Source organism: Chamaea fasciata, unplaced genomic scaffold (assembly GCF_029207755.1).
Source record: "Chamaea fasciata isolate MVZ Bird 193981 ecotype frontalis unplaced genomic scaffold, bChaFas1.0.hap1 SCAF_9, whole genome shotgun sequence".
Classification (NCBI taxonomy): domain Eukaryota; kingdom Metazoa; phylum Chordata; class Aves; order Passeriformes; family Sylviidae; genus Chamaea; species Chamaea fasciata.
The window spans coordinates 13,323,763-13,349,718 of NW_027094094.1; the positions used below are offsets into that span (position 1 = coordinate 13,323,763).

General features: G+C 52.5%; 1 protein-coding gene across 3 annotated transcripts; it reads right to left on the reverse strand.

The window, feature by feature from the left end:
* Positions 1-14,548: 14,548 nt before the first annotated feature.
* POLL (DNA polymerase lambda) lies at positions 14,549-25,926 on the reverse strand. Of its 3 annotated transcripts, none has more exons than XM_066191046.1 (9): positions 25,609-25,926; positions 24,533-24,651; positions 23,975-24,272; positions 23,257-23,419; positions 20,397-20,717; positions 19,711-19,884; positions 18,671-18,799; positions 16,678-16,846; positions 14,549-16,369 (listed from the first exon to the last, which is right to left on the reverse strand). In XM_066191046.1, exons 2-9 carry the CDS (start codon positions 24,645-24,647, stop codon positions 16,005-16,007), a joined length of 1,734 nt encoding a protein of 577 aa, XP_066047143.1. In that variant the 5' UTR covers positions 24,648-24,651; positions 25,609-25,926; the 3' UTR covers positions 14,549-16,004. The 3 variants fall into 3 exon arrangements, with proteins under 3 accessions (XP_066047143.1, XP_066047144.1, XP_066047142.1); XM_066191047.1 differs by having other exon boundaries at positions 23,975-24,269; positions 24,533-24,676; positions 25,609-25,669; XM_066191045.1 differs by having other exon boundaries at positions 24,533-24,676; positions 25,609-25,669.
* Between the last annotated feature and the right edge of the window lie 30 nt (positions 25,927-25,956).

Genomic DNA, 25,956 nt, shown 5'->3' on the forward strand with positions numbered 1-25,956 from the left:
TCCCAGCTGCTCCACTGCAGGTTTCTCAGGAAGGATATAGCTGGGTGAGCTCTGAGCTGCTTTTTCATGTCCAAAGCTGCTTCTCCAAGTTGAAATCCAGTTCCCTGGATTGAGACCTCCAAAAGCACTGGTTCTGTCTGGTGAGGATAAGGCTGAATTCTCTAACAGTGTCCAGACCTTGAAAGACTGGAGAAGATACAAAGAAGAGTCTGAAAAACTACTTAGACACCTGGAAATGCTGCTGACCCTCCTAAGGTTTGCAGAAATGAAGATGAAGGTGGCTTTCTCCAAATGCACAAGTGCCTTTTCTTGGTGTCCCCACTGCTAAAGGGTGGGTGGGTTCAAGTGCTGAGGTATTCACATGGAGGGCTGAGGCTCAGCCCAGGACAATGTGGAACGGGAGAGAAGACCCTGGTTTGAACTCTCCAGATGCTTTGAATGGGGATCCTCAAGGAAATGGTCATGGCCCATCACTGGGTATCTGCAGATCCTTCACGGAAGCTCTCTAGGAGAGTACCTGGCTCAAGGTGAATGGTCACATCCCAACTGCAAAGCTGATTAAGGCTCGCTGGACACACTCTGGTGTCCCTGTGCAATCACTGGGGATTGGTGAGGCCACAAGTGGCCACAGACCACAGTCAGACAAGCCATGAAGCACTGATACCCTGCCAGTGCCCTCAGTCCCTACATCTCCAGCAGAGATGGGCTACAGGAGGATGGATCCTGAGGGCCCACCAAGCCTTTGAGGCTGAACCCTTCTCGCATTGGTTTCACCAGGTGTTCTAACAGCAAACCATCCCTGTCACCACAATGGGGTTGCCTTCACTCCCCACAAATCTCACCTGACTGCAGAGGCTCCATCAGAGACCAGTTTTGACTGAGGTAAGTTCCTGTGTGCTCCACCTCCTTTCTTATTCCATGTGGAAAAGGTGGCACTGGGGCAGCACCCTGTTGCCCCACAAAAGTTGGTGCAGAGTTTGTCCCTACCTCTTGTCTCACTGAGATTGTCCGTGCTTCCAGTTCAGCAGCCATGGGAGAAGGGTACTGGGCACAGGGAGCGTTGCCTGGGGTCAGCTGAGTCTGTAAATAGACCCTGTCTTTGCAGCCTGGGCCCTGGAGGTATTTGAGGGGTTCAGAGACTGATTCAGGGACTTGGAGGTGGATGAGAGGCTTGACATGACCCTGCAATCCATGCCTGCAGCCCAGGAAGCCAATCATATCCTGGGTTGCATCACAAGAGGTGTGAACAACAGGTCAAGGGATTCTGTCCCTCTAGTACACTCCAGTGATTCCCAGCTGGAATACTGTGTCCACCTCTAGGGTCCTCAGCAGAGGAAGGACATGGACCTGCTGGAACAAGTCCAGAGGAGGCCACGAAGATGCTCAGAGTGCTGGAGCACCTCTCCTATGAAGACAGGCTGAGATGGCTGAGGTTGTTTAGCCTGGAGAGGAGAAGGCTCTGGGGAGGTTTCACTGGATAAAGGGGCTGCAAGAAACTGGGAAGGGACTTGGTACAAGGGCATGCAGAGACAGGACAAGGGAGAATTGTTTAAACTGACAGAAAGCAGGTTTAGATCGGATATTAGGGAGAAATTCTTTACTGTGAGAGTGGTGAGGGACTGGCACGGGTTGCCCAGAGAAGTTGTGGATGTCCCATCCCTGGAAGTGTTCAAGGGCAAGTTGGCCAAGTGGCTGCCCAGGACCCATGAGCACTGCTCACAGTAATAACTGCCAGGATACAAGTCACCCAGAGTGAAAAATCACACACCCAAAATTAGGACATGCCCCCTCCCCCACCCTCCAAATGGTGAAAATTCCTCTCCTGTTTTGGCACAGCAGAGGAATCTTTCAGCACCATCCCGGGGCATTTTCTGCCTGGGAAGGGTGATTTCATTAAGGAATGGGTCCTCTTGGCACCTTCTTTTGTTTTTCCTTTGACTGGTGGTGTCAGGAGTTTCCCAGAGAATGGAACAAGGACAGAGGCAGTGTGGGTGTCATTCCAAGTGTCACAGCCCCATGGACACTTTCGTGCTGTGATAAACAGGGCTCCCACCTGGCTGAAAGTCATCCCTCAGCAGGGCCTCCCCAGGCTGAGACCACAGCTCTCATCTCCTTAAAGTGCAGAGCCAGGTCCAGCCTGCAGTTCTCATGGACTCTGATCAACAGTCTTTCTGCAGGTAAAAATCTAAAATGGGTAGGGTTTTTTTACAGTGTTCTGGGTAACAGCACTCAGCTGAAATCCAGCACTTCAGAAGGGTGGAGAACAGTGATTCATATCTTTTTAAAAGCCTAAAATATTTCCCCCACATCAACAATACCCACTCAACCTCAGGAAAAAAAAAAAGTATTTATAATGAAAAATACTTACCGTTGGGTGGGGGAAAGTGTTTCTTACCCAATGAGAAATATAATAATTCTCTATGGATGCCTGCAGGCCCGCAGCCAGTGCTCTGCAGGTCTCTGCAGCAATTGTGGGGTGCCAGGGCTAGTCCGGGCCGGGTGGCCGGAGCGAGGGTGCCCGGCGGAGGGTGCACACCAGCAGATGGCACTCCCAGAATTTATTGCTACAGCAAGCTGCCTCTCGGAGAGCAGTCATGTAGGAGATGTCCTATTATATGGGCAGTTGACTTTAATAGTCATTGTGTGCTTAAAGCACAGCAAAACAACAGTGGGAAAAAAAAAAAATCCCCACTCCACTTGGATGGCCCTTTTCCCCCCAGCCCTGCTAGTCTATTTGTACAGTAAATTAAAAATATGAATCACTTCTCTCTACTGCCTCCCCAAACACTCATCCTGTCAGGCTCTGTGTTGTCTTCATTTGTATTACCTTAATTTAATGTTAATTATGTTCTTCATTTACAAAGAACAAGCATTTACACTCCCTGTCTGGGGATTTTCCACACTCGCGGTCTCCACAGACGGGGAGGAAGGGGAGCGGCGGAGGCAGCGGTGCCAGGGAGGAGCTGCTACAGAGCCGTGGGAACGGGGGGAGCAGGGGTGTCCCCCCCGAGCACACCGGTAACGATGAGCGCTATTGCCTTTCGATTTATGAAACCCTATCGCTGCCTGTGCTTAAATCCCCCCTAATAAATCCTTTTTAAAAGGTCCTCGGCCAATGCAGGGCAGTGATTAATGGCGGAGAGCTGGAGTGGAGGGAGGTTTGGTGGCAGGGTTTGCTGCTGGGGGTGTTGGGGATGTCACAGGGTTGGGAGCCTCTCCACTGCTGGGCAGTCCCAAGAAAAATTCCTGCACACCTTTTCCCTGATGTCTGCAGACTTGTTGGATGTTGCCAGTGATGGGATGACCTGTTTGATGTGGATGATCCTCAGTGTGGATGAGGACTGAAAATCCTTCCTCCATGCCTCAGTTTCCCCATCAGCACCTGGAGAAAACTACCCCCTCCCAGCTCTACCCATCCTCAGTGCTCACCAGTGAGCCAAAGTCTGGGGTGTAGTTATAGAAATGTCTTACGGGGATGTGAGTGCAGGAGTGTGTGATCGTGTGCACATGCATAAAGGGGCAGATCTCTAAAAACACCCCACACCTCATCCCAAACCTGACTTTCCCATGCACAGAGCCTGTGACTGGAACGAGGAGGGACAGAAGAGAAGAAAAAGAAGAAAAACAATGAAAGAAAGAGTCATGAGCTTTCCTGGGCTATGGGACGTGTTCTTCACAGGCTGCCCTTGACCATTCCTGGGATGGGGGACATGGGGCTGAGGGCTCTTTGCAGCCACACTTTCAAACCGTGAGCCCCCTGTCTGCACTCAGCAGGGTTTCAGCATTGCCCACACCTGCCTGCACCCTGCCACTACCTGTTCTAGCACTGTGTCCAGCGACAGATAGGGAACATCAGGGGCTTTTCCCAGGGAACCTGAGGATGGGATTTGAGCAGAGGAAGCAGCATCTTTGGTCTCATTTGTGTAAAAGCTCCTGGAATCATATTTTGCAGAGCAAATTCGGGCTGTACCAGTTCATCTGGTACATGAGAGCTGGGTAGATGACTGAGATGCCCATTCCCAAATCCTCAAAAAACCCACAAGAAAGATAGTTAAAGAAAAGAAAAAGAAAAAAAAAAAAAAAAAAAAAAAAAAAAAAAAAAAAAAGAAGAAGAAGAAAAAAAAAAGAAAAAAAAAAAGAAGAAAGAAAGAAAGAAAGCAGCCCACCAAGTCTTCCTGTTCTGTATGACACAGGAACCTCAGAAAAGTACAGAAAACAAACTCCCACTGCCATGAAAACCCAAGATCCCACAAATCTGCTCCTCCCAGTCACTACCACCCATTTCAATGGCAACAGCCACACATTCTGGGGTGGGGACCTGAGCCCCCTTGTCACTGAATGGCCTCAGGACCAGGGCAGGTCTCCTCACTGGTTGCTTAGGAGAGACATCTCAGGTTTGACCCTCTAGACTTCTGCCACAAGCCCATCTTGCAGCTGCAGAGCCCTGTCCCAAACCCGGTTGCAGGGGGCACAGCCCCACAGCCCATCCCACACCCCACTCCTGCCCTTGGCCAGCCATGGAGCAACCCCAGTGCAGAGTTTCCTTCCCCGTACCGCATCCTTCTGCCATGTAGACTTGAGGCCACTCACTTCATGACAGAAGCGGCTCAACTACTCCCCGTGGGACAAACACGTCCCCCGCTCCGGGGGGATGACAATCTCCTGCATCCTCCACTGGCCATGCCCGCGCCCTCCCCACGTGCTCCCAAGTGCTCTCCCTTATTAACAATGACCTTTCCACCGTGCTCACCGCTGATTCCCCAGTCCCAAATATCTTTTAAATGGGTTTCAGGAGCTGATGCGAGCTCCGTTAAAAGGCCACCGCGCCGCACCCGCCCCGCCCCGCGCCCTCCCGCGCCGCGGCCCCCCCGTCCCCACGCAGTGCCACCCGCACACACGCTCACACTCTCACACTAACATTTTAATTAATGACAACCCCCCCCTTTCTTTTTTTTTTTTTTTTCCCCTCCCCTCATAAGCGCTTTAATGTGTGTTCGCAGCCCGGCTGATCCCCACAGCCATGGAAATATTAGGTTGACGGATGTGGTCTGTCGCTAGTGCTCCCTCAACGGGTCTGCCTGTCAGCTCGCCGATGATGACATTAACACGGGAAGAAAGTGATGACAAATGCCCGTTATCAGGGAACGAGGCCTGTGACAAATCGCACGGCGCCTCGCGAGCAGCCCCATTACGCTGTAATAAAAAAAGATGGATGGCTCAGCGCACCGGGGCCCCGCGCTAATGCGATTTCGCCTGGTCTCTCCGGGTTCTAATTAAGGCAGAAAACGGAGAATGAACAGGAGTCCCTGGTGCCCGGCTCCCACCTAGCCTCCCCCCGCAAACGCCCCACGGCGATGGGCACTCGCCCTCAGGGACGATGTCCCCCAGCTGCCCTGGAGCTCCAGAGCCTTGGGAGAGGACTTCGGTAGGGATGCAGATGAACAAGGAGTGCAGATGTCTGGGGGGTGCGCAGGAGGGGTGGGGGCCGGGGGATCCCTCAGCCTGTGCCTGCCCATCTTGCCTCTGCCAGGTGGGCTCAAGGTTCCCCCATCCAGGGCGAAGGGAGGAGGGGGGACACGGCCACCATCAAATGCGTCACTCGGAGACAAATGTCACCTCCACCATCTGCTGCAGCGTGTGAAGTGGCGGGGGGAGCGCTGCGCGGCAGAGAGGGGAGGGGCGGGACAGTGTCACCCCGGGAAGAGGCTCAGCCGCTGCGGAGCAGGGACACCAATACTGACCGCCGGGTCCCGCGGGGACACAGAGGGGGTGGCCATTGACCGGGCTGAACAGGGGTCCACGGAATGCTCATGGGAAGCAGCGGTTTGGTTTCAGACAGGAGTGGGAGAGGGCAGCTGTGTGGGGGGGTCAGTCCCTCCAGGAGTTCTGTGTGTCTGTACCCTCTGAGCACATCGATGGCTGTGCCCTTGGTGACAAGGACACGGCCACAGCTGCCAGTGAGGTGGGAGCACCTGCTGGGGGAAAGGAGGAGTCAGCCCTTGCCATGAGTACACAGTGGGGATTAACACCCCACAGCCCAGACGGGGTGCCCAGACTGTGCGGTCAGGCCCTATCCACACTGTCCCCACACTTCGCCACTGCCACCCAGCTGCCTGCATATCCCTTGTCCCCTCCCAGCTCCCCAGCAAGGAGGTAGGTCTGGTCTGTCTCTCCTCCTCTGCCCACCCCACATGCCCAGCCTCCCTGAGTGTTTTCACTGGAAGAGAGAGAAGTGCAAATGGCAACTCACTCCCCATCCTCTCCCCAGAGATCTGAAGGGCACTCACAGACGTGAGTCAGACTTGTGGGGTGTCTCAGTGGGCTGTGGAGACACCCAACAGTGCCTCCAGTCCAGCTCCTGAGAGAGGAGCAGTGGCACTGCCACCAAGGCCCTTCTGTAGGACAGGCTGGATAGGCTGGACCTGTCCCTGATTGCACCTTGCAGATGTGCTGAGGGGCCACACCAATGGAGTTTTCCCATCTTTTCTATACGCAGGGAAGGTCTGGGCAACCTCCAGCCCTCACCAGACCTGATGAAGGCGGTGCCAAGGGAAGGCAGACTCACACACACTCCACCCCACAGGATAGCACAGAGCAGCACATCCTACTGCAGGTCCTGGCCAGATCCAGCATGTATTCACTTCATGCCAGGCAGTCTGTAGGCTTAGGTTCTCCATTTATTTGGCTTTGTGCCATACATCTTAATAATTCTGGGCAGGAAACAGCAAGGGGAGCAAGTGGCACAAGGACCTGTCAGGGAATGTCACTGTCCTTGGGTGATGGTGAAGGAGGCTTGGACACTGGCTACTCCCTGCCTGGGAACCACATTTTTCTGCTCTGAACATGCTTTTGAAAGTACTTTTCCTTTTCAATGGAGAGCTAGGTTTCTTCAGAAAGGATCCCTGAACGATTCCTGTCATGTCCTGGGGGATTTATTGGTCATTTCAGGAAGATTTTTAATGCTCACACTTATTTATAGCTCCCCATGATCCTTTCACCTGCCCAGGCCTTCGAAGGGGCTTTGACAAACTCAAAATATTGCTGAGCAAAAATGCTCCCAAATGGCAACCACTGTTAGTGGGAGCATCCCAGCTCTGTTGTAAAAACTGCTAATCTGAAGCCAGACTCACGTATCTGTTGCTCATCAACATTTGTATCCCTACAAAATACCTATTTTTTAGGTATTTTAGACCTATTCAGAGTGAGAGCTGAGCAAAATCTTCCAACAGTTTCTTCTGGATGAAACTCAGCCTCTGGTGCTGCCTAGCAGCCTAGATTGAACCTGCTCTCCTGGATCCAGCAGCAAAAATAAGTGCAGAGGCCATGGAAATAATTTTAAACATATCACCTTTGCTGAGAGCCAGCTGGGAGTGCACCAAGTTCCTGGTTTTGCAGCAGGTTCAATCAGGGGACTTTCTTCCCCAGCTGGGATGAGCTTTGGATGCTGCACCTGGACCTGTCAGAGGCCAGTGCTCAAGGGTGATGCTTAAGAACTGGCCTCAAGCTGCGGCTGTCTGGACCCAGCTTAGCCCTAAGAAGGACCCTAAAAAAGACAAATCACGCCTGTAACATTGCAGAAACAACCTGCAATGGGGTCATCTGGAGGACTTGACAAACTTGTTGGGGAGGGGTTTCTCAGAAGGATGGGAGCTCTCCCTGCAGCCTTGCAAAGTTAGTAATATTCCTTGGCTGAGAAATGGGAGCTGAAATGTGTGCCACCAGTTGGAAAGCACAAGTGCCAGTCTGGACACCAGCACACCCTTCAGTTTGTGACCAGCAGCAGGAGCCTGGCAGGACTGTGACAGATCCAATGCAGGTGTGGGATGGCCAGGCAGTGCCAGGAGAGGCTTGCAGAACCCTGTCTGCCCAGTCAGGGGGCTGGCAGCCTGCACATCCCAGCCCTTGGCTGTGCTGTTCACCAAAAATGAGCTCATCCCAGCACAGGCAAGCAGGCAGATATAGCTTATCCCTGGGAAAGTCCTAATGCCTTACTCAGATATGGTTTGCTGTTCTCTCCCTTCCCAAGCAGAGAGCAAAGGCAGGGTGTCAGTAAAAATGTTCTCCCGTACTGCTGGACACAGGGGAGCTCAGTGTGTGGCCAGGAGAGGCACTGGGTGTCTTTCTTTGTATCCTCAAGGGCTCCCCGCAACTGACTTAGAGCACCTAGGCTGGCAGGTCAGGCTGGCATCATCCTAGGATGTGGAGCAGCTACCTGGTGGGTACATGAATATCCAGGTTTACAGCCATGTTCAGGTCTCACCTCAGCAGTTGGTGCAGGCAGGGATTGGGATGGCAGCTGATATAGCTGTCCCCAAACTCAGCTCCCATAGCCTGGCTGGATGCTGGGCTGGTTATCCACTCCATCTGGGAAAACAAACAGGGCTCATTGCCAAAACACACAGAGAATGCTGAGACGGGGCTAAGTGACACAGGGCCCATGCACACGGGGGTCTGGGACCTGGAGGCAAACCTCAGGAGGGAACAGGAGGGGTGTACCCCCCACAGGAGATTTCGGCACCCTAAGGCTCATGGATCAAGCAGAAGGTGAGAGCAACAGACCAAAGGGGACATTTCAGGCCACCAGCTGTGGCATTGCCCTCTGCTGTACCTGTATCAGGTCCTCCTGGTTCCTCACCCCAAGTCCTGGGCAGGAGCTGGGCTCAGGTACCGGGTGCCCTCCCTGCCTCTGCTGTTGATGTTCATGAAACCATCAGCCCATGTGTGCCTCAGTTTCCCCCCAACAAGGAGCCACCTCTCCAGGCTTGATACTACTCACCCGGAACATCCTGTGGTTAAAACAGGAGAATATGGTCAGAAAGAGAGCTCAGGAGCAGGGGACAGGGTGGAGGGGGTATACTGGGAGCTACACCTGCTTCACCCCTGCTGTTCACTGCTCTGGGCAGCTGTGCCATGGGAACTGAGATCCTCAGCACCCCCCGTTCTGCATCCCCCCTCCCTGACCCATACCAGCCACTTCACTTTAGCTGTAGTTCCACTGACCTGCCATTAGTTATAATGCCTGAGCCCAAGCAGGAGGTCAGCACAGGCTGGCCCAGACATAAATCAGCTCCCAGTGGGCAAGGAGATTTGGGGACGGCAGTGACAGTGACCACATGGTGTAGGACCCGACCACCTTGGCCCTGGGACGCTTCCCAGGGATGGAGGCCTTACCCCCATCACACCCAGCCTGGCTCCCTGGGGACCTTGCTGTCCCACCAGCAGGTCCTCAGGGTGATGAGAAGCACTGTGTCACAGGGAGAGGCTACACGGCTCCCCAGAATGAATCACCGGGGCTGAGACCCTAAAAGCCCACACAGGGGATTGAGGGCCAGCTCAGGGGGTGTCCACCACAGAGCTGGGCATCCACAGAGGTGATGTGTCTGAGAGGTGACACCACGGGGCTGGGGCACCTCCCGCTGCGCTGCTAGGGGAGGATCTGGCTGAAGAAGAGTCTGTGTCCCGCCATGGGGCTCCCTGAGCTGCCCTGCCCAGCCCAGTAGAGCCCAGTCCAGTCCAGCCTCCTCCTGCCTGCCCGTGCTGCCATCCCCGGTCCTCCGGCTCCCTCTGCTGCCGGCGAGGACGGCGGCTGCCCGAGCCGGCCGGAGCAGCGTCTCAGCCGCCCTGGGTCCCCAGCAAGGTCTTCAACCACGGACGGCAGGGCACCTGCACCAGCATCTCCCATACGCCCCACGATCCGCTCACTTGGACAAGGGACGCGGGCAGAGGATGCTCCCAGCACGCTGCCGGAGACGTGGGACACCCAGCCCCAAGCAGCCCCCGGTGCAGGTGGGCAGCCTTGCCAGAACCAGTAGGTGGCTGCAGACCCTGGACACCCCGTGGAGGGATGGATTCTGGCAAGATCTCAGCCTGAGTACTAGACACCGGGGACTCCACGCTGAGACTGCAGCTCCAAAGTGCAGGCATTTGCAAACAGGTCCTTTCAGCTTAGGTGATTTCTTTTCTCTGGATAGACATGTGTGTTCATGCCATGCAAGTGTCAGGAGCTGCTCGGCAGCCAGTCTGTTTCTTTTTAAAACTTGACATAAGCAGGTAAATTATCCCCAAGTAACACATTTACCACAAGAGGAAAAATGTCGGTGCTGCTGCTGTCACCAAAGCAGGAGCTCCTGCCTCCCATTCCCTACGGTGACAGGGAGCCTGAGTTATGGCCCTGTTGGAGAGACAGCGGGTTTGTAAATGCCTCTGTTTGTGCTGTTTTCCAGCCCAACCAGAGCCCATTGATCACCGGGACAGGAGTGAAGCCAGCGAAGAGAAGCAGAAGCTGGAATGGTGGAGACATACAGCCAGAGCCATGCCAGGAGCCGGACACATGCAGGGATGTTGGATCTGGCCCTCTACATTCTTTTGCCTCTGTGAGATTCCTGGTCAAAGGACACAGACTGCTTCTTTCACCCCTTGAACAAGCTCATTTGCTTGGCCAGCAACTGCAAAAGGATTTAAGTCAGGAGTCCATGGCACTACAGAGGAAAGTCCCTATGACAGCGTGGTGCAAGCACAGAGCCTTATGACACACATATCTGGTGTGAAAAAGGCTGGTTTGGGGGTGAGGACTGGCCCTTTACTCAGCCACAACTCACAGCCACTAAATGCTACCAAGGATGCTCAGGAACCAGGATGTTATTTGCACCCAGAGGAAAACAGACCCTGCCCAAAGAAAAAACAGCCTCTGGAAATGCATGGAGGGAAACTGAGGCACAGAGTGTCCATGTGGTATGCAGAGACATCCTGTGTTTCAGCCAGGGCCTCAGTATGGGGGAATTCTTTTATAACCTCAAGCATTTGCTGTAGCTCAGCCAGTGCTGAGATTTAACCTGAGCAACTACAAACTGTTCTGAGTGAACTTCCCCCAGGCAGGCAAAGGAGGAGCCCTGGGCCCTGTGTCTGACCTGGACCTGAGCAGCCTGGGGACTCAACCCCCATGCTGCAGCAGCCCTGCAGCACCTTCCCTGCAGTGCGTGAACCATGGGACAGGGCAGGCATAGGGGTCATGTTGGAGACAGCCCCCCCCAAACACATTCCCTAGAAGGGGGTGACATGACACAGACACAGCCAGGCATATGAGAACCGATGTGATCCAGGCATATGGTTGCTGCCTCCATGGCAAAGGCACTCACTGGCACCCTGAGCCCTGCAGAGTTGGGCAGCTTTTCGCAGAGGTTAGGGATGGCCAAGGGGCTGTGTAGAATCAGGACATTCTGCTCATGAGCTCCTACCAGGCAGGCTGTTTCCTATAGCCTAGGAAGGGAAACTAAGGCAGGGAGGGCTGCTGGGACTCATGGAGCAAGGGAAGGTGGCAGTAGGCCTATCCCAGCTGCACCATGACTGCTGAGCCATAGAGAAAGTCACTTGTCTACCAAGCATGAAGCCCAGTGCAGACCACTCCCATGGGATTGGGATCACAATCCCTTCACCAGATGGGGGGGATGATTCTGAGAGGGCACTGAGTCCTGGCTTTGCTCCTGCAGACACAAGCTCATGCAGACCACAAGACTCTACCATGGTATCCTCTACAGAAGATGGCCCAGCATCCTGCCATGTATCTGTGCCATGTTCCCAACAGGGCAGCTCTGCCATCACCCAGCTGGATCTTATTCCAGACAGAGGAAACTGCTGGAAACAGGGACTGCAGTACAAACCATCACACCAGGACCTGGTGCATGCCCTGTTGCATTCCTTGCTCCTGTTGCCCACTGGCTGCCCAGGTAGAGCTCTCACTCTGCACCCACTGGCCCTTAGGATGCCCCACAGGGTGCTCTGCCCTCCAGGCCTTCTCCAGCCAGGATTCCTCAGCTACCCCCCAGCAGCCCTTCCCTCACACTCTGCACCGTGCCGACGTCACCCCGGCCATCAATAGCGCTTGGTTAATTAATTTGATGGGAACAGCAGGGACCACACTTTGCATTTAGTGAACTTCTGAGAACTTCCAACCTCATCTTCATAATTGGCCTCATAAATTCGAGGAAAGAGAGAAATCAGCAAAGCCAGAGAAGCGCAGGAGGCAGGAGAGGCCCTGCACGCGGGAGGGCGGGCGAGTGCGTGAGAAGTGACTTTATTTGGTGTCCTTATTTAATTTTATTGCACAGATCCATCTTCGCCCGCCCCCTCCCTGCCTAGCCCTCTCTCTCCCGCTCTCCCTGCTGAGTTCACCTAATCATGATAAATTCATATTCATTTCCCTGCCTGCTCCGACGGGGGGGAGCAGCAGCTCCCCTACATTCGCCCAGCCATGCTGCCATTAGCAAATATTTACTCATGAATACAAAGTGCCAGAGTTAGAGGCCCAACTACCCTCCCTGCACCCCTTTCCCCCAGCCCCCTCCCATCCCTGCACCAGGATGAGCAGGACAGCTAAGGATGGGTATCCTCCCCACAGGGCAGGGTGGGAAGGGCTGCCTAATTCCCAGAGCTTTTTCTTCGTCCAGAGCTTTTCTTCCTTTTCAATGAGGGAGGCAGAGAGATGCTTACTGGGGAGACAGGAATTGCCTGAGACCCCAGTCTAGACTCACCTTCAGGGTACAGGGATGGCAGGGTGGGAGCAAGGGGCTCTGCAGCAGAACCTGAGGGCCTGTCCCAGCTCCACGACTTTCCGCTCATTCTCTAAGTGCTGCTGCATTTTGTTTTATTTTTAATTTTCAGGATGATCAGACTCACAGCCAGGGAGAGAGGGAGGGGGGAATAGATGAAACCCCTTCCTGGGAAGCAGAAACCAGGCAAGACCTCGTTAGAGAAGCCTAAAACAATGTTTGCTCTCCCTGCCTGCACTGATCCTGGGAACTCAGCACCTACCTCTTCCCAGACACCCCAGGAGCCCCACCTCTTGTACCTTCCCAAGTGTGGCATGCTGTGGTTTAGAAGAGGCAGGAGGTGTGCTGTGATAAGGGGGTGGTCAGGCCCTGCCCTGCTGCAAGGGCAAGGATTAGAGGTGTAGAGAAGAGCTTGTGTGGGACAGCTCTGTCCCCTCTGCCCAGGGCAGGGCTGGCTCACAGTGGGCGGAACCGCCCAACCTCTCATGTTTCTCCCCTTGCACCAGGATGTGGAAAAAGGGGCATCCAGAAATGTCACCCTCCAGCTGCTCTGGACAAGCTCCTTCACCTCCTGCCCCTTTTAACCCTCCCAGTTTTACACCCAGGAGAGAGGGATCTTATCCATCCGTGGCCCACCTGGCTGCAGTTGGCCACACGAGGGCCCTCTGCCCCCTCCAAAGCTCCTGGGCAGGGATTTGTGGCGTGGGAGGGGACAGACAGACGCCATGCTCATTCCCTCACAGAGCAGGGGACTGCTGGGACCCAGCGGCCTCCACATGACACATATGTACTGGGACCACCCTCCCTGGCATTTCCCAAGGGGTTGGGCACAAAGTCTTGCTCCTGTGGAGCCCTGGCCCCACGCCTCTCCCTAAATAAAAGCGGGTCAAACAGCAGGGTCAGGCACTGCTGCAGCATCCCTTTGCTGCCTGGGTGTGAACTGTAGCCCTGGAGGAGGGGTGGCAAAGGGAAAGGAGTTGGGGACCGGCAGTGCCATATTTCCCATACCACTACCGATGTCTTCAGCACATGAGCCCGCTGAGGGAAGCAGCCCCAGCCCTCCAGGAACAGCTTGCCCTGGCATCCAGAGCTGAAGGCAAACCTGTGCTCACCAAGGCACAAAGCTGAGTAGCCCTGCATCGTGCTCACAACCTCAGGCCAGGCAGAAGAAGGCCCATGGCCTGTCAGACATAAGGCAGCCCCCCATCAAACCTCCCTGTGGGACAGGACTATCCCCAGCCCTGGACAAGGCCAGATGTGCTGCTGCCCAGCAAAAGCTGCCTGACTGTAAGGATGGGGACTCCCTTCCCTGAGGGGTGGTCCCTGGACTGCACAGCCCTTCTGGGGTCAAAGTGTTCTCCCTGAACCTGAGAGGCCCATGGTTTGAGGCTGCCTCCCCTCTGCTACTGGATAACCCAGCTCAGTTCTTGCTGCTTCTGCCTCAGCAGCCCTTGGCCTTCTCCAGCTTCTCCATCTCCCTTTTGAGCCAATCATTCCTGCTGCTCATCTCCATGCGCACCCTTGGCCTCCAGGATGTTCAGATTCCCCTTGGATAACCAAAGCATTTCCGTGCTTAAGACTCTGAGCTGTGTTCCAGGCAGAGAACAGGAAACAGAACCGCAGCCAACTCCTACATGCCCTACTGTTTGATGCATATGGAAAAGATGACAGCAATCCTTTCCTGACTCCACACCTGAAAAAAGAGTTCAACCCAAGGCTCAGAGCTCAGGAATCGCTCCTTTTCTCTGGGAACAGCCAATCCCAGTTCAGCCTCATGGGCAGCTGAATGCCATGACAGAGGATGGCATGGGAGGATGGTAGGCAGCAATTCCCTGCTCTGAGCCAGAAGTGCTGGTCCAATAGTGTGATGATCTCTACATTGGACATGTTCTCCACCTCCACTGAAACCAGGAAAATGGACTAGCACCAGAGGAGCTCCTGGTAAGCCACAGGAGAAAGTCCCAAGTCACAGTGCAGAGAACAAAAAGACAGAGATACCAAGAGCAAAGAGAGAAGGGATTTATTTATTTATTTATTACACTTCAAATTTCAAATATCAAAGCACCAAGACATGCAAAAAGACATTCATTTCCTTCAGGTATCCAGCAGAAATGCTGGGCTGACGAATGCCACTGCTGGGGTCTGGGCCACCCCAGCAAAGCCCCAGCCCTGCTGGTGCCCAGCAACCACAGGAACTGTGCAAACCCACCGGGTTTGTGCCTGCCCTAGCAGCAAACATGCAGCTTTGTCACTGTATGTGACAGGACCACATCCCCCACAAGGGAGCAAAAGCCCCAGGATCCTGGCACAGAAATGCCCAGCATGGCACCTCTGCCAGGAGCAACCACTGCAATACCTGTAACAGACAGCACTCAATGTCTGGAAAATTCATCTCAACAATATAAAATAGTCGACGTTTCCTGAGAAATAAAATTCCCTCCCATGGAACTAGTGGGACCAGCCATATGCACATGTATATACACACACACACACTTTCCCTGATCAAAGACCAGATGACCCCACGGCTTCCACACAAAAAAAAGGGAAAAAGCCACAGAAAAAAAAGGGAAAAAGCTTTGCTTTGCACCAGTTAGAACATAACTATTGCCTTGTGTTTCCCTCTGTCTCCATGCCTCCTACAGACAGACACACAGCCCTGCTGGGTTACATCCAGTGCCATTACATTCAAATCCTTCCTGAGCACAACTTCCCAAGCTGTGAGCTCTGCTCCTCTCCTGCACCAAGAAAGGAGCTCTTGGGCCAAACCAGGGCTCTCAGTAAACCTGGACGATCCTCAGAACACAAGGCTGGGAGCAAGCAGGCACAGCACCTCAGGTGCCTACAACTCTTTCAAGGCTTAGCTGGCACCAGGGAAAGCTGGTGGCAGTCACAGCGGCCTGGCCCTGTGTAATGGGACCCATCAAAGGACACATCAGCTCAGACAGAAGGACACAGCAGCAGCACAGGTTAACCTCTTGAGACTCCTGCAGTAGCAGCTGCCAGCAGTAGTGAGGAAGGAAGGCCTGTCACAGAACCAAGCTAGACCGCTGCTACCTCCATTCACAGCTCAAAACTGAAATTTCAGAGTGTCAGTGCTCAGATACAGAGGAAGATGCATCCCACCTCCCTTGTTCTCAAGCACTGTCAGGGGCTGGATCACAAGGTTCTGCAGCCCAATCTTCCAAAGTTGGGGAGAGCAGGGCCAGGGTAGCTGATGGGCAGTGAGCCCTTTTAGTAGCCACACCAAGAGAGCACTTCCAGTGTGGTTCCAGGCCACAGCCTCTGCTGAGGGAAGCCACTGAGTTCTGCCCAGCAGCTGGGCCTCGCACTTGCAAGGGAACCCCAGTATGCCAAGATATGTTCCTCAGCCTGCAGGCACCACAGAGCCTTTCCACTACTGGGGAAATCAGATCCTTCAAAACAGCAGCACAGCAGCAGGCCCAGGGTGACAACCAGGCATCACCAGTCCCGCTCGGAGGGCTCCCGGTAAGGCAGCCCCAGCTGAATGAAGACATCTCTCTCAGTGGGAGTGGGCAGAGTGTGGCCAGGTGACACCTTGGCACCCCCAGGGCCTCGCACCACGGCCGAGCTGAGCGCGTGCTCCGACAGGCTCATGCCCTTGGTCTTGGCCAGGGCGCGCATGGAGCGGTTGAAGTGAGCCGAGCCCGTGAAGTAGAGCAGGGCACAGGCGAACTCCCGGTACGGCACCACAATGATGTCCAGCCGGCGGTGACGCCGCGCGGGCCCGGGCAGGCAGCACACGCCCAGGTACTTCTGCTGATCACCATTGTCCTCCTGACTCACCAGGTCATCTGTAAGGAAGCCTGGGGGGAGAGAGCAGGCCAAGAGGAGCTGAATGGTAGATGGACACTTCCACGCCGAACTCCCCACTGCCCAGAGAGCAGCAGAGATCTCTCATAACGCGCTGTGGGACCCCAGGGATAACATGCTGAGCTGCAGCACTATTCCCTCCTTAACACTACAGCTGAGCCAGGCCCAGGGGCAGCAATTTTAAGGACTAACAAGATGTCCCATCCTTGGGAGAAGTGATCACCTATCCTTCAATGAATGCCATCCACCTCAATGCCTCCTTGCCTTGGCCATTCTAAAAGCAGCTTCCCCACCCTCTTACCGCTCCTGCGGAGGCTGTCGAGCAGCTTGCTGAACACCCCACGGTGAGAGTGCCCATCTGGGTGAGTGACCAACACGTCCACATCTCCACAGGTGGCCTTCCCGCGACGGTAGGAGCCACAGGCAACACACACGAGGCCAGGCTTCAGGGCCAGGGCAGCTTGTCTGACCTTTGAGAAAGAGGGATGAGGAGTCAGAACCAGCCTCTTCATGCCCTTTCCATCACGGCAGCAAAGGATCTTGTGTCTGCCTTGAGGCCTGTCCTGCATCTCCAGAGATGGACCATCAGCTCTTGGGAGCACTGGGTTGGACAAACAGAAAGATGAAGGGGCAAAGTTCTGCACAAGCTTTCAGAGCCTTCAGCTACTGAGACAGCAAGAGGTAAGAGGTTTTTCAGCTGCCCTACAAGCACAAGGTTCACCAGCTCTGCCCACAAAGGGAAAGAGTTCAACAGGTGATGGTCACAGGCCCTGTTTCAAAAACAGGGATACGCTCACAAAGTCTCCCCACACAGCAGAGAATCTGTGAGCACCCCTTGGAGTTTACTCCTGCAAGGAGCTCTGCCTCTGCAGGAGAGCTGGGCTTCCTGACCCACAAAAAGCACAACTGTCCCAGCATTTTAGACCAAAGGGATGCCAACATGCTGCTGCCAGCAATCAAACATGTAATCAGAACTTTCCCTATTACAGTCTTCTCCAGGCTGGACCCCAGCTCCTGTTTTGTGCAGACACTGCTAACTCTGATGGCTTCATTCATTACATGTTTAAGAAAGGCTCCCAAGTCCCCAACAGGCCATAAAGTATTCTTGGTCTGATTGTGCCAATCACCCTGCTGGCAGCAAATAATGAGGGGCTCAGCAATTCCCAGTGATGGGACCATCACAGAGACTGGGGTTCAGCAAGGCAATGTCCGTGCCCATAGCCCCTTGTCACTCTCAGGGATCATCCTTCATTAGCAAGAGATAAACCCATTAACCTTTGCCCCAAAGGTGCTCCAAGAAGCCACAAGCCTTTCTCATGCGGAGCAAGCCCTCCTCTGGTGTTTTTGCCCCCCTTCTGGCTTTAAATGAAGATTTCTAGAAAACTCCAGGCCCCACCCGAAAGCCTAAAAGCTCCTCAGATCTCACTGTGACAGGCAGCAGGGACAGTGACTAATCCCTCATTCTCTCTCCTGGGCCTGGATCAGAGGTGTATGTGTGTATGGAGGGGAGCACAGTAATCCCATCAAGATAACAATAGACCCACTCCCAAGAGGCAGCTCCTCAGCCCAGCCTGCCTGGGAAAGGGACCACTCACCACCAAAATGGCTAATCCGGCACACAGGACTGACACCCCAGCAGGAGCCTGGCAGGAGGGTATTCTTCATGGCCAGGCCCTGTGGCCGAGTGACAGGGTCACACTGGCTGCTGCTTCCATGGTGATTGGAGAGCACACGGGTAGCAATGACAGTGTGTCCCCCAGGCTCTCTGCTCACATTAGGGTACACTGGCTTAGCACCCCATAGTCATGGAGTGCCACAGCATCCTAGAGCAAGCAGCACTCCTGCTTGCAGCCTGGATCCCTTTGCTTCCACCAAGGATATCCACCCTCTGTTCTCTGACAACTAGATCACTAGGTGCTCACAGCTTCCTTTGAAGAAGCAGCACCAGGGACACCTCAGCTGAAAGCAGACATTCCAGACACGATGAGAGGCAAGAAAACAGAGCTGGAAACCTGCTTATCCCACCATGCCACATGCAACCTTCTTCAAAGCAGCGTGTAGAACTGACCCATGTGAAGCATCCTCCTCGCAAGGCACTCAGACCGAACTTACTTATGAGGCAAGGTAGGGGCCTTGTGTACCCATGCCCAAAAAGGGTCCCCCAAGCACTGATCCCACTCAGAGGAGAGGCTGAAGAGCTAAGTTATGACACAAGCACCATTTTCACAGAGTGTACCCTCCTGTCATGTCCCAGCAGGTACTGCGCTCTGAGGACCTGGGGCCAAGCTACTCACAGTCTGCTCTATTTCTGCAGCTTCCTCCCGAGGCATGCGCTCCAGGAAATCCGTGTAGTGCTTCAGCCCCACAGCCTGCTGGCTGGTCAGAGTGGCCTTGGTGCGGATGTCATCCAGTGTCCGGAAACCCTAGTGCAGACCATGTACTGATATTCAGACATCTACCAAGACTTTTCCCTTCTCATACTTTCCACCAGGATTTGGGGAGATTGTATTTGGCCTGTCTCAAGTTCAGGCCAAGTCACAGCTTCTGAGACCACATGTGGAGAACACTTTAGGGCCTGGTTCCTAAAGGAAGGGATTTAGGCAATCCCACTATCAAGGCACACCTCTAATCTCCATCCCTCCTCTGACAGAAGGCTACTGCTCTTAAGGCATTGTGTCCCTGCACTCTGAAGGAAAACACATTATGCAGGTACAGGAACAACACCCACAACATCCCAATGAGGGAAAGCCGACAGCATGAACACAAATGTGTTTTTAAAACAGTCAAGAATCCAGTCACAAACCAAACACTACAGGAAACCAGGCTTCACCAGCTTGTGCTCAGGAGACAAACTGCTTTTAAAGAAGGAACACACCCAGTGGGCTGGGCTGCTCCTGTTGGCACAATTATTTCCACTTCACTTTTATAACTTCCAGACAAGATGGATGGCTGCTCTGACAGCTACAGCCAACAGCCAGCAATTGCATCAGGAGCTTTCATAGACAAAGTGCCCTGATTCAAGCCTGGCTCTTAGCAACATCACTGCCATGACTAGTGTGACATGAGCTCCAAGGGATGCCAGAGCAGAGGCAGAGTGTCTCCCATTCCTCCTCTCCACATCTTTGTCCTTGACCCGCCCCACCACAATTAAAATGTCAGCTGGGTGCTGAGACACAATGGGACCCAACCTCATAGTTCCTCCCAAAAAACCCGATTTAAATCTTACCTGTAGATATTGGCAATTAAAAACAATTTGTGAAAGTAATTCTCCTACACTAAGCAGTAGTCTTTAAACCGTAACTTGAGAGCCTCTTGTGTAAGGCATTGAACTTACCTGCTGGTACCACATCTGAGCTGTCTTGAACCCTGCTCCCCAGATGTTGGAAAATAATTCCAGCACAGGCACACTCTCACTGATGTGATCCAGCTTGCGCAGGTGCCCACTCTCCAAGATCTCCAAGATCTTCTCTGCCATCCGCTTCCCAATCCCAGGGATTTTACAGGCTTCCTAGAACAAAACCAGAGCTGCTTCTGGAAAAGCAAAGATCATGGACAAGCTGGGGAGCTGCTACTGATTCAGAGCCTGGTTAGTCATTTGATGAGTAAAGGGTAAGTGGCAGGACTAGTGCTGCCTGATGGTCTCTTCTCTAGCCCAGGCTTACCCTGGCTGATCAATTCGAGTGGAAAAGGACAAGCTTGAAGAATGGGACTGAAACATGAACACACTGAACTGCGGGACTGCCACAGCCCCTAAGATTCATATCCAGTTAGTTTTACCTGTTATTACCATCAGTGGCCAGTGGCTGTTGATGAAGAGGAAGGTGAAAATGTCCCTGCATTGTGTCTAAGGAAGGCATTTTATCTTGTGAGCACTCAGATCTGGCCCTAAAAGGCTCAGATTCCATTTTTCTGCTGTTCTGCAAACACTGCACGTGGTCAATAAATCTCAACTTGCACTTGCTATACAACTTCCATCAAAGCTCTATCTCCCTGCTCCACCCCCCTGGGGAGGTGTTTTACCTGGTAGGAGGTGACTGGTTTGTGGTAGCTTTTGAGTGCATTAATTGCTTTGGTGTAGCCCAGAGCTCTCCACTTGTCCCCCTGGACAGAGTAAGCCTTTGCCAGCACTTCCAGCTTCTCTGTGATGCACTGGTTGTGATTTTCCTTCTTGGTGTTGGAAGACTGGGCACAAACCCACTTGCTGGGAGGCTGGGCCACTGTGTAAGAGTTGTCACTGATCTCTGATGATTTCACAGGGTAGTGGCCAGAAATCAATGCTTCCAGGTCCCCCTGGGTGACACCAGCATCTTCTCCTTCACTGTCTTCATCCTCCGAGTATTTCTTTAGGGAAAGATCAAAAGCAGCTGTGTAAGAAAACGTGCATGCCTCATATGTCCCCTTGGCACAGGCTACCTCTGAGATTAGGAAGCCAGAGCACTAACCACCCTCCCTCCCGGGAACACCACACCCCAACTGCCACCTCTGGAAATGGCTGGTTATATGCACACTACAGTTCCTCACACCTCAAGCTACACGTGCACATCTCACACTGCACAGGAGACTATACTGCTGCCTACCTGTGATTCAAGCAACACAGCCCCCTCCTGCAGCCAAGCCCCTAACTGAGGTAAGACACTGAGTAAGTGAGCAACTGCTGCCAGCAGCAAGGTATGACAATGCCAAAATCCCTAGCTGGCAGAGATCCCAACTCCCTACTCCCAGTGGGAAATCTTTAGCTCGTCTGGTGGCAGCATAGGCACATCTCTCACATTCAGACTCAGCAACTTCCACCCCATGATGCAGATGACAGCAGATAGGCACTGAACTTTGTTTTCAGTTTACAGACACAAAATCTTAACAGAGTAGTAAATTAAAACCCCCTCATTTTCCCCATGGCTATCTGCAAGAGAAAAGGGGGAGGAAGGAATGACACAAAGGACTCCACATTCCTCAGTGACAGAAGAAAGAACCAATGTATGCATTTGCTGATACCCTCAGCATTAGGATGCCTCTGTGTAGACTTAAGAAACAATGAGCCTCGGCTTCAGGTAATGAACAAAAGGGGATAGAAGTAGAAAGCAGCACAGAAGCTTTGTAGACTGCTTTGCTCACTGGGGTCCCCATCTCCCCTGATGTATAAACACAGGAGTCTACAAAGATCCAAAAGCTTCTGTGTTGTGGAAGTAACTCTGAGTGATGCAGGGTTGTTTGGGATTAGTCCAGCAATTACATGCAGCACACCATGTTCTGAGTTTCTGCAGAGTGTCAGCCTGAGTCAGAGCCACATCCTTACAACCTCTGGTTCTGCTGGTTGAGGAGGCAGGAGGTCTGGAGACACATAGATGGGATGTATTTTGCAATCTTGTTTTAGAACTCTGAAAACTGGGTCAGATTGAAGATTTGATAGACTTAATCAGTTTGTCTTGAAACGCAACTCCCTTGAGATGCTGTTCTCTCTAAGGGCAGCAAAGCCTCAGAGGGCTCAGATAAGTCAGTAAGCCCTTTAAAAGCATATAAAGGAGCACGTTATCCAATTACAATGCAGAAAAGTCTGCAACTGGAGCTGGAAGCTATTCCCATCCTCTTGGCCAGCAGTGTCACAGAGGTGAAACAGCCCTTAAACCCCTGACTCTATGCTCTGTCAGAAAAGCTGATGGACTTTTTACAACCACAGTTGCAAAACCAACTAGCAGCAATAGGCTACCTGAGAGGGAGGCAGGCAGCCTGGGCTGACAGCTCTGGGTTCACAGAGAGTAACTGGCACTGCCTACAGAGGCTGCCTTGCAAAGAACTACTGCACCTGGATGCCAGTCAAAAAGTGGTTGCTAATCTCACTGGCAACAGGATTTCCTCACAGGAGTTTACATCCAAAGGCAGAAGTCCCAGATCAGACTCTGTTTAGTACGAAACACTGGCACACCCATCATCTCCTAGAGAAAAAACATCCACCCAAGCTAGAAAAGACTCTGTGCCTAAAAGCTACTTCTAAACTAAGTTTCAGCTTTATTGTTGTAGCTAGGTCTCAAGTGGTTGGTGTTGTCTTCAAAGCATACCCCACTCCTCCCCAAGTCACATAGACCTAAGCTTTGGACAAGGGATTTTACTGAAATGTGTACAAATGTGGTTTTTGTGCCCTCAGTGAGCTGCCACGGTACAGAGCAATTGCAGGGTTTGGGCAGCAAAATTTTGGACTGTGTTGCAAAACAGATGCCAGTAATACAAGGCAGCTGCTGGGGATATTTGAGGCAACTTTCCTACAGATGGATTTGAATTACACCAATGCCCAAGAAGAGTTCAGCAAATTTGAGCAAAAATACAGAGAAAGGAAGGAAAGCTAACAGCAGGCCAGAGAAACTGACTCACAGCAAAAGCCACTAATAACTCAACACAGATATTTTAAGAACACCTCCACTATCCTTCTGGTAGTAACCTGATCTACTGTACAAACATGTGTCTGAACAGGGTGTTTGCCAAGGAGTGGAGAACTGGTTCATATGGCTCAGGCAGGAACATGGGATGAAGTATCAGAGACAGCACCCTGAAAAGGAGATATTTGCAGACAGGGAATATTCCTCAAAAGGACATAAGTGAATATCACCATAGTGAGCCTTGGCCTGATCAGAGCACCAGGACTGTTCCAGCTGAAATGTTCTGATGGAAACAGCAATTTAGGGGCATTGTTTCTATTCTTAACACCTAAAAAGGACAAAGAGACGCAGTAACCACATCCACAGCCTGTGTCTGGCTCACTGAAACCTTCAAATACCTTCCCTTCACTGAGAAAATCTCACACTGTATCCCTGCAGGGATGCTCTTAGCCAGGAAAAGCAGTGTGCAGGATCTATTCACAAGGAGATGGATTTGTGCAGGAAAGCCTCACCTCAGCCACTTGCTGCTGTCCAAGGGTGCCCAAGCCTCGCTGTGAGGAATTCTCCACCTGCGATTCAGTACTCGGTTTCACTGCTCCCTCCTCTGCTGGGGGCTGGATTTTTTCTCTGTCCAGGATCTGTTGCTCTTTCTGGAATTCCCCCTCCTCCAGGTACCTGCCATGGATTGGATGTCTCAGTACAGGAGAAGGAGGACTTCTCAGCTCCCAGAAGTTTGACCAGGAAATCCTTCTGCATGTTTTGGGATGGACCAAACAACCCAAACTTACTCTAGTTTTAGCTCAACTCCTCAATTAACCTTGCTGACCTGAAACATCCACTCCTACCTACCTCACTCTTAGACTCTCTCACCAAAACATTTTGATTCTAACCTGTGCCTACTCCTCCATTCTTAATTTCCTCTTGTGCCTAGTTGCCAATTTCTCTCCACTCTTCATCTTCAGTAAGTAAGAAACAGTATTTAATCCTCAGTATTTTTAAGAGACATCTTGTTATCACTGATGGATCAGGAAGAGGTACCTTTAGCACCCGTAGCAAGTGACAGGACTTGTGACAGTACTTCTGGGCCCTATTACATGTTTTGCTACCACACAGAACTTTGAGTCATGCTCACAGGAGCTGCAAGAAATTGCAGTCCAAGATTTTGAGCAGAGGTCAAATTTTAGTGCTGTTCAATTTAGGATGGAGAAAATGCAGGGAAGAATTGCATACCTGCGAGGGATAAAGATGCCATAGCCAGCAGTACTCAGCAGCTTCTGGTCTCTAATGCAAGCACTAAGCCAGGAGGCCTTCACCAGCTGCAGCCCCGGGCGCAGCCTGGTCACTCTGAGGAGCCGAAAGGCGCGGTCACAGTCCATGTCCTCGGCCACAATAACGTGTGTCACCTCCGGGGAGAGCTGGCTGCGCACGGCACCCCCGTTCTGGACAATCTCCCTGTGGAAGATCTCGGCCCTGGCCTGGCCAATGCCGGCCTGCAACACGTAGGCGACGACTGGTTTCAGCCACTCTGCTGAGGAAAGCACAAGGGCAGGGACACGGTGACAAGAGAAAGTGCCCCAAGCCAGCAGGGCTACATCCCTCACATGGGATTTGATGGCACCAGCCCTGACAGGCGGTCTTTGGGGGGCTCCAGCTGGACATACCAAACCAAGCTGGCCACCTCTACAGAAAACACACTGAGGGCCAGAAAAAGCCTTTGGGGAACAGCACTTGCAGTTAACACGCTGGGTGTAAGTATTCTATCCCACATCACAGGGACACAAGACTTACCCTCAGGTATCTCTGTTCCTTCCTCTTTCGGGATCTTTGGAGGGATGCTTTTCCCCAAGTCATCCCTCACTTTCTTCCTCTTGGGAAAGGCTTTGACAATCCCTCGGGGCTCCATAGGCCTGGTGGGAAGGTTAGCAGCAATTGCTAAATACAAATAAGAAAGAGCAAGGTTGCTTAGATCTTACCTAATCACAACTCAAGATTCACTCATGTTGCTCACTGTCTTTGTTGTTCTGAAGTTTTTTGTTGTTGCCTTCCAAAAATGCTTAGCCTGAGGGAGGCAACTGGAATCAAGAATTGCAGCCCACAAAGTCAGAAAAACCAAAGTCAGAAAGTCAGTTAAGTCAACCCTGCCTGAATGTCTTAGAAACCTCTACAGCCGAGTTCTTACAATGGAAAGCATTCAACTGCTTTAACATTTTAGAGCTCCTATCTGCTCAGCGCAAAGAAGCAACTTTATTTCCCAGGTATTTCTTAAGCACATTCCCAAGAGGGAAACACTTCTGCAAGGGCTGAAATCCAGTCATCTATGAGATAAAACACTGATTGACACCAAGTGTTTCACACAGCCACACGAGGAAAACTCTCAATTTGGCTACACCTGGAAATCGCAAATTACTAAAGATTAACTAGCCAAGTTCAATGTGGGTACAACTGCAGTTTTACCATGATGAGCCTTGCAAATGCAAACTTTGGAGCTTGAACTACCAGGATACAAGGAAGCTCAGTTTTCCGTAACCCAAACAAGCCCTGAATCATGTATATCCCAACAGCCCCTTCCACATGGCTGCAGCACTCAGTAAACACGAGCCTGGTTTCCTCTCTGTGCAGCACTCTGTGCTTCTCTTACAGCTCTCACATACAGTCCAGCACAAACCTATCCAACCAATTCAGGAAAAGCTGAAAATGGTCCCATCTGGCCATGGCTTCCTGCTAGTTGAAAAGGTCACCTTCTCATCTGAGCACTAAACATAATCCTCCGAAGACCAACCCAGAGCTCGACTCAAGCCCTTGCTTCCGCGAGGAAGAGTTCAGCTCCATGGGAACAGAAACCCTGCCGCATTTCTAAAACTCACCTTCGCCGAAAAGTTTCAGTTTTCAGGTCCTTCTGACCAAAAGAAAGCCCTCTGAAAACAGTAATCCTTTCTATTAGACAAAGAAAAAAAAAAAAACAGCAAAAACCACACCAAAAGCCCGCCAAGGTTCTGGGTGCCCGAGTACGTTCCAGCGCTCGGAAGTGTGTTTCTGCAGGCTGTATTTGAACTCCTATTTAACTCCTATAAACCACAACGCACGCGCCGGGCACCAGACCTGCCTTGCCAGCCTCCTCAGGCCGTGCAGGTTTCAAGGCCGCTAACCTGGGGCTCGCAGCACCCACAACCTCGGGGACAAGAACGACCCCCCCCCAGACCTCGCGGCGGCGC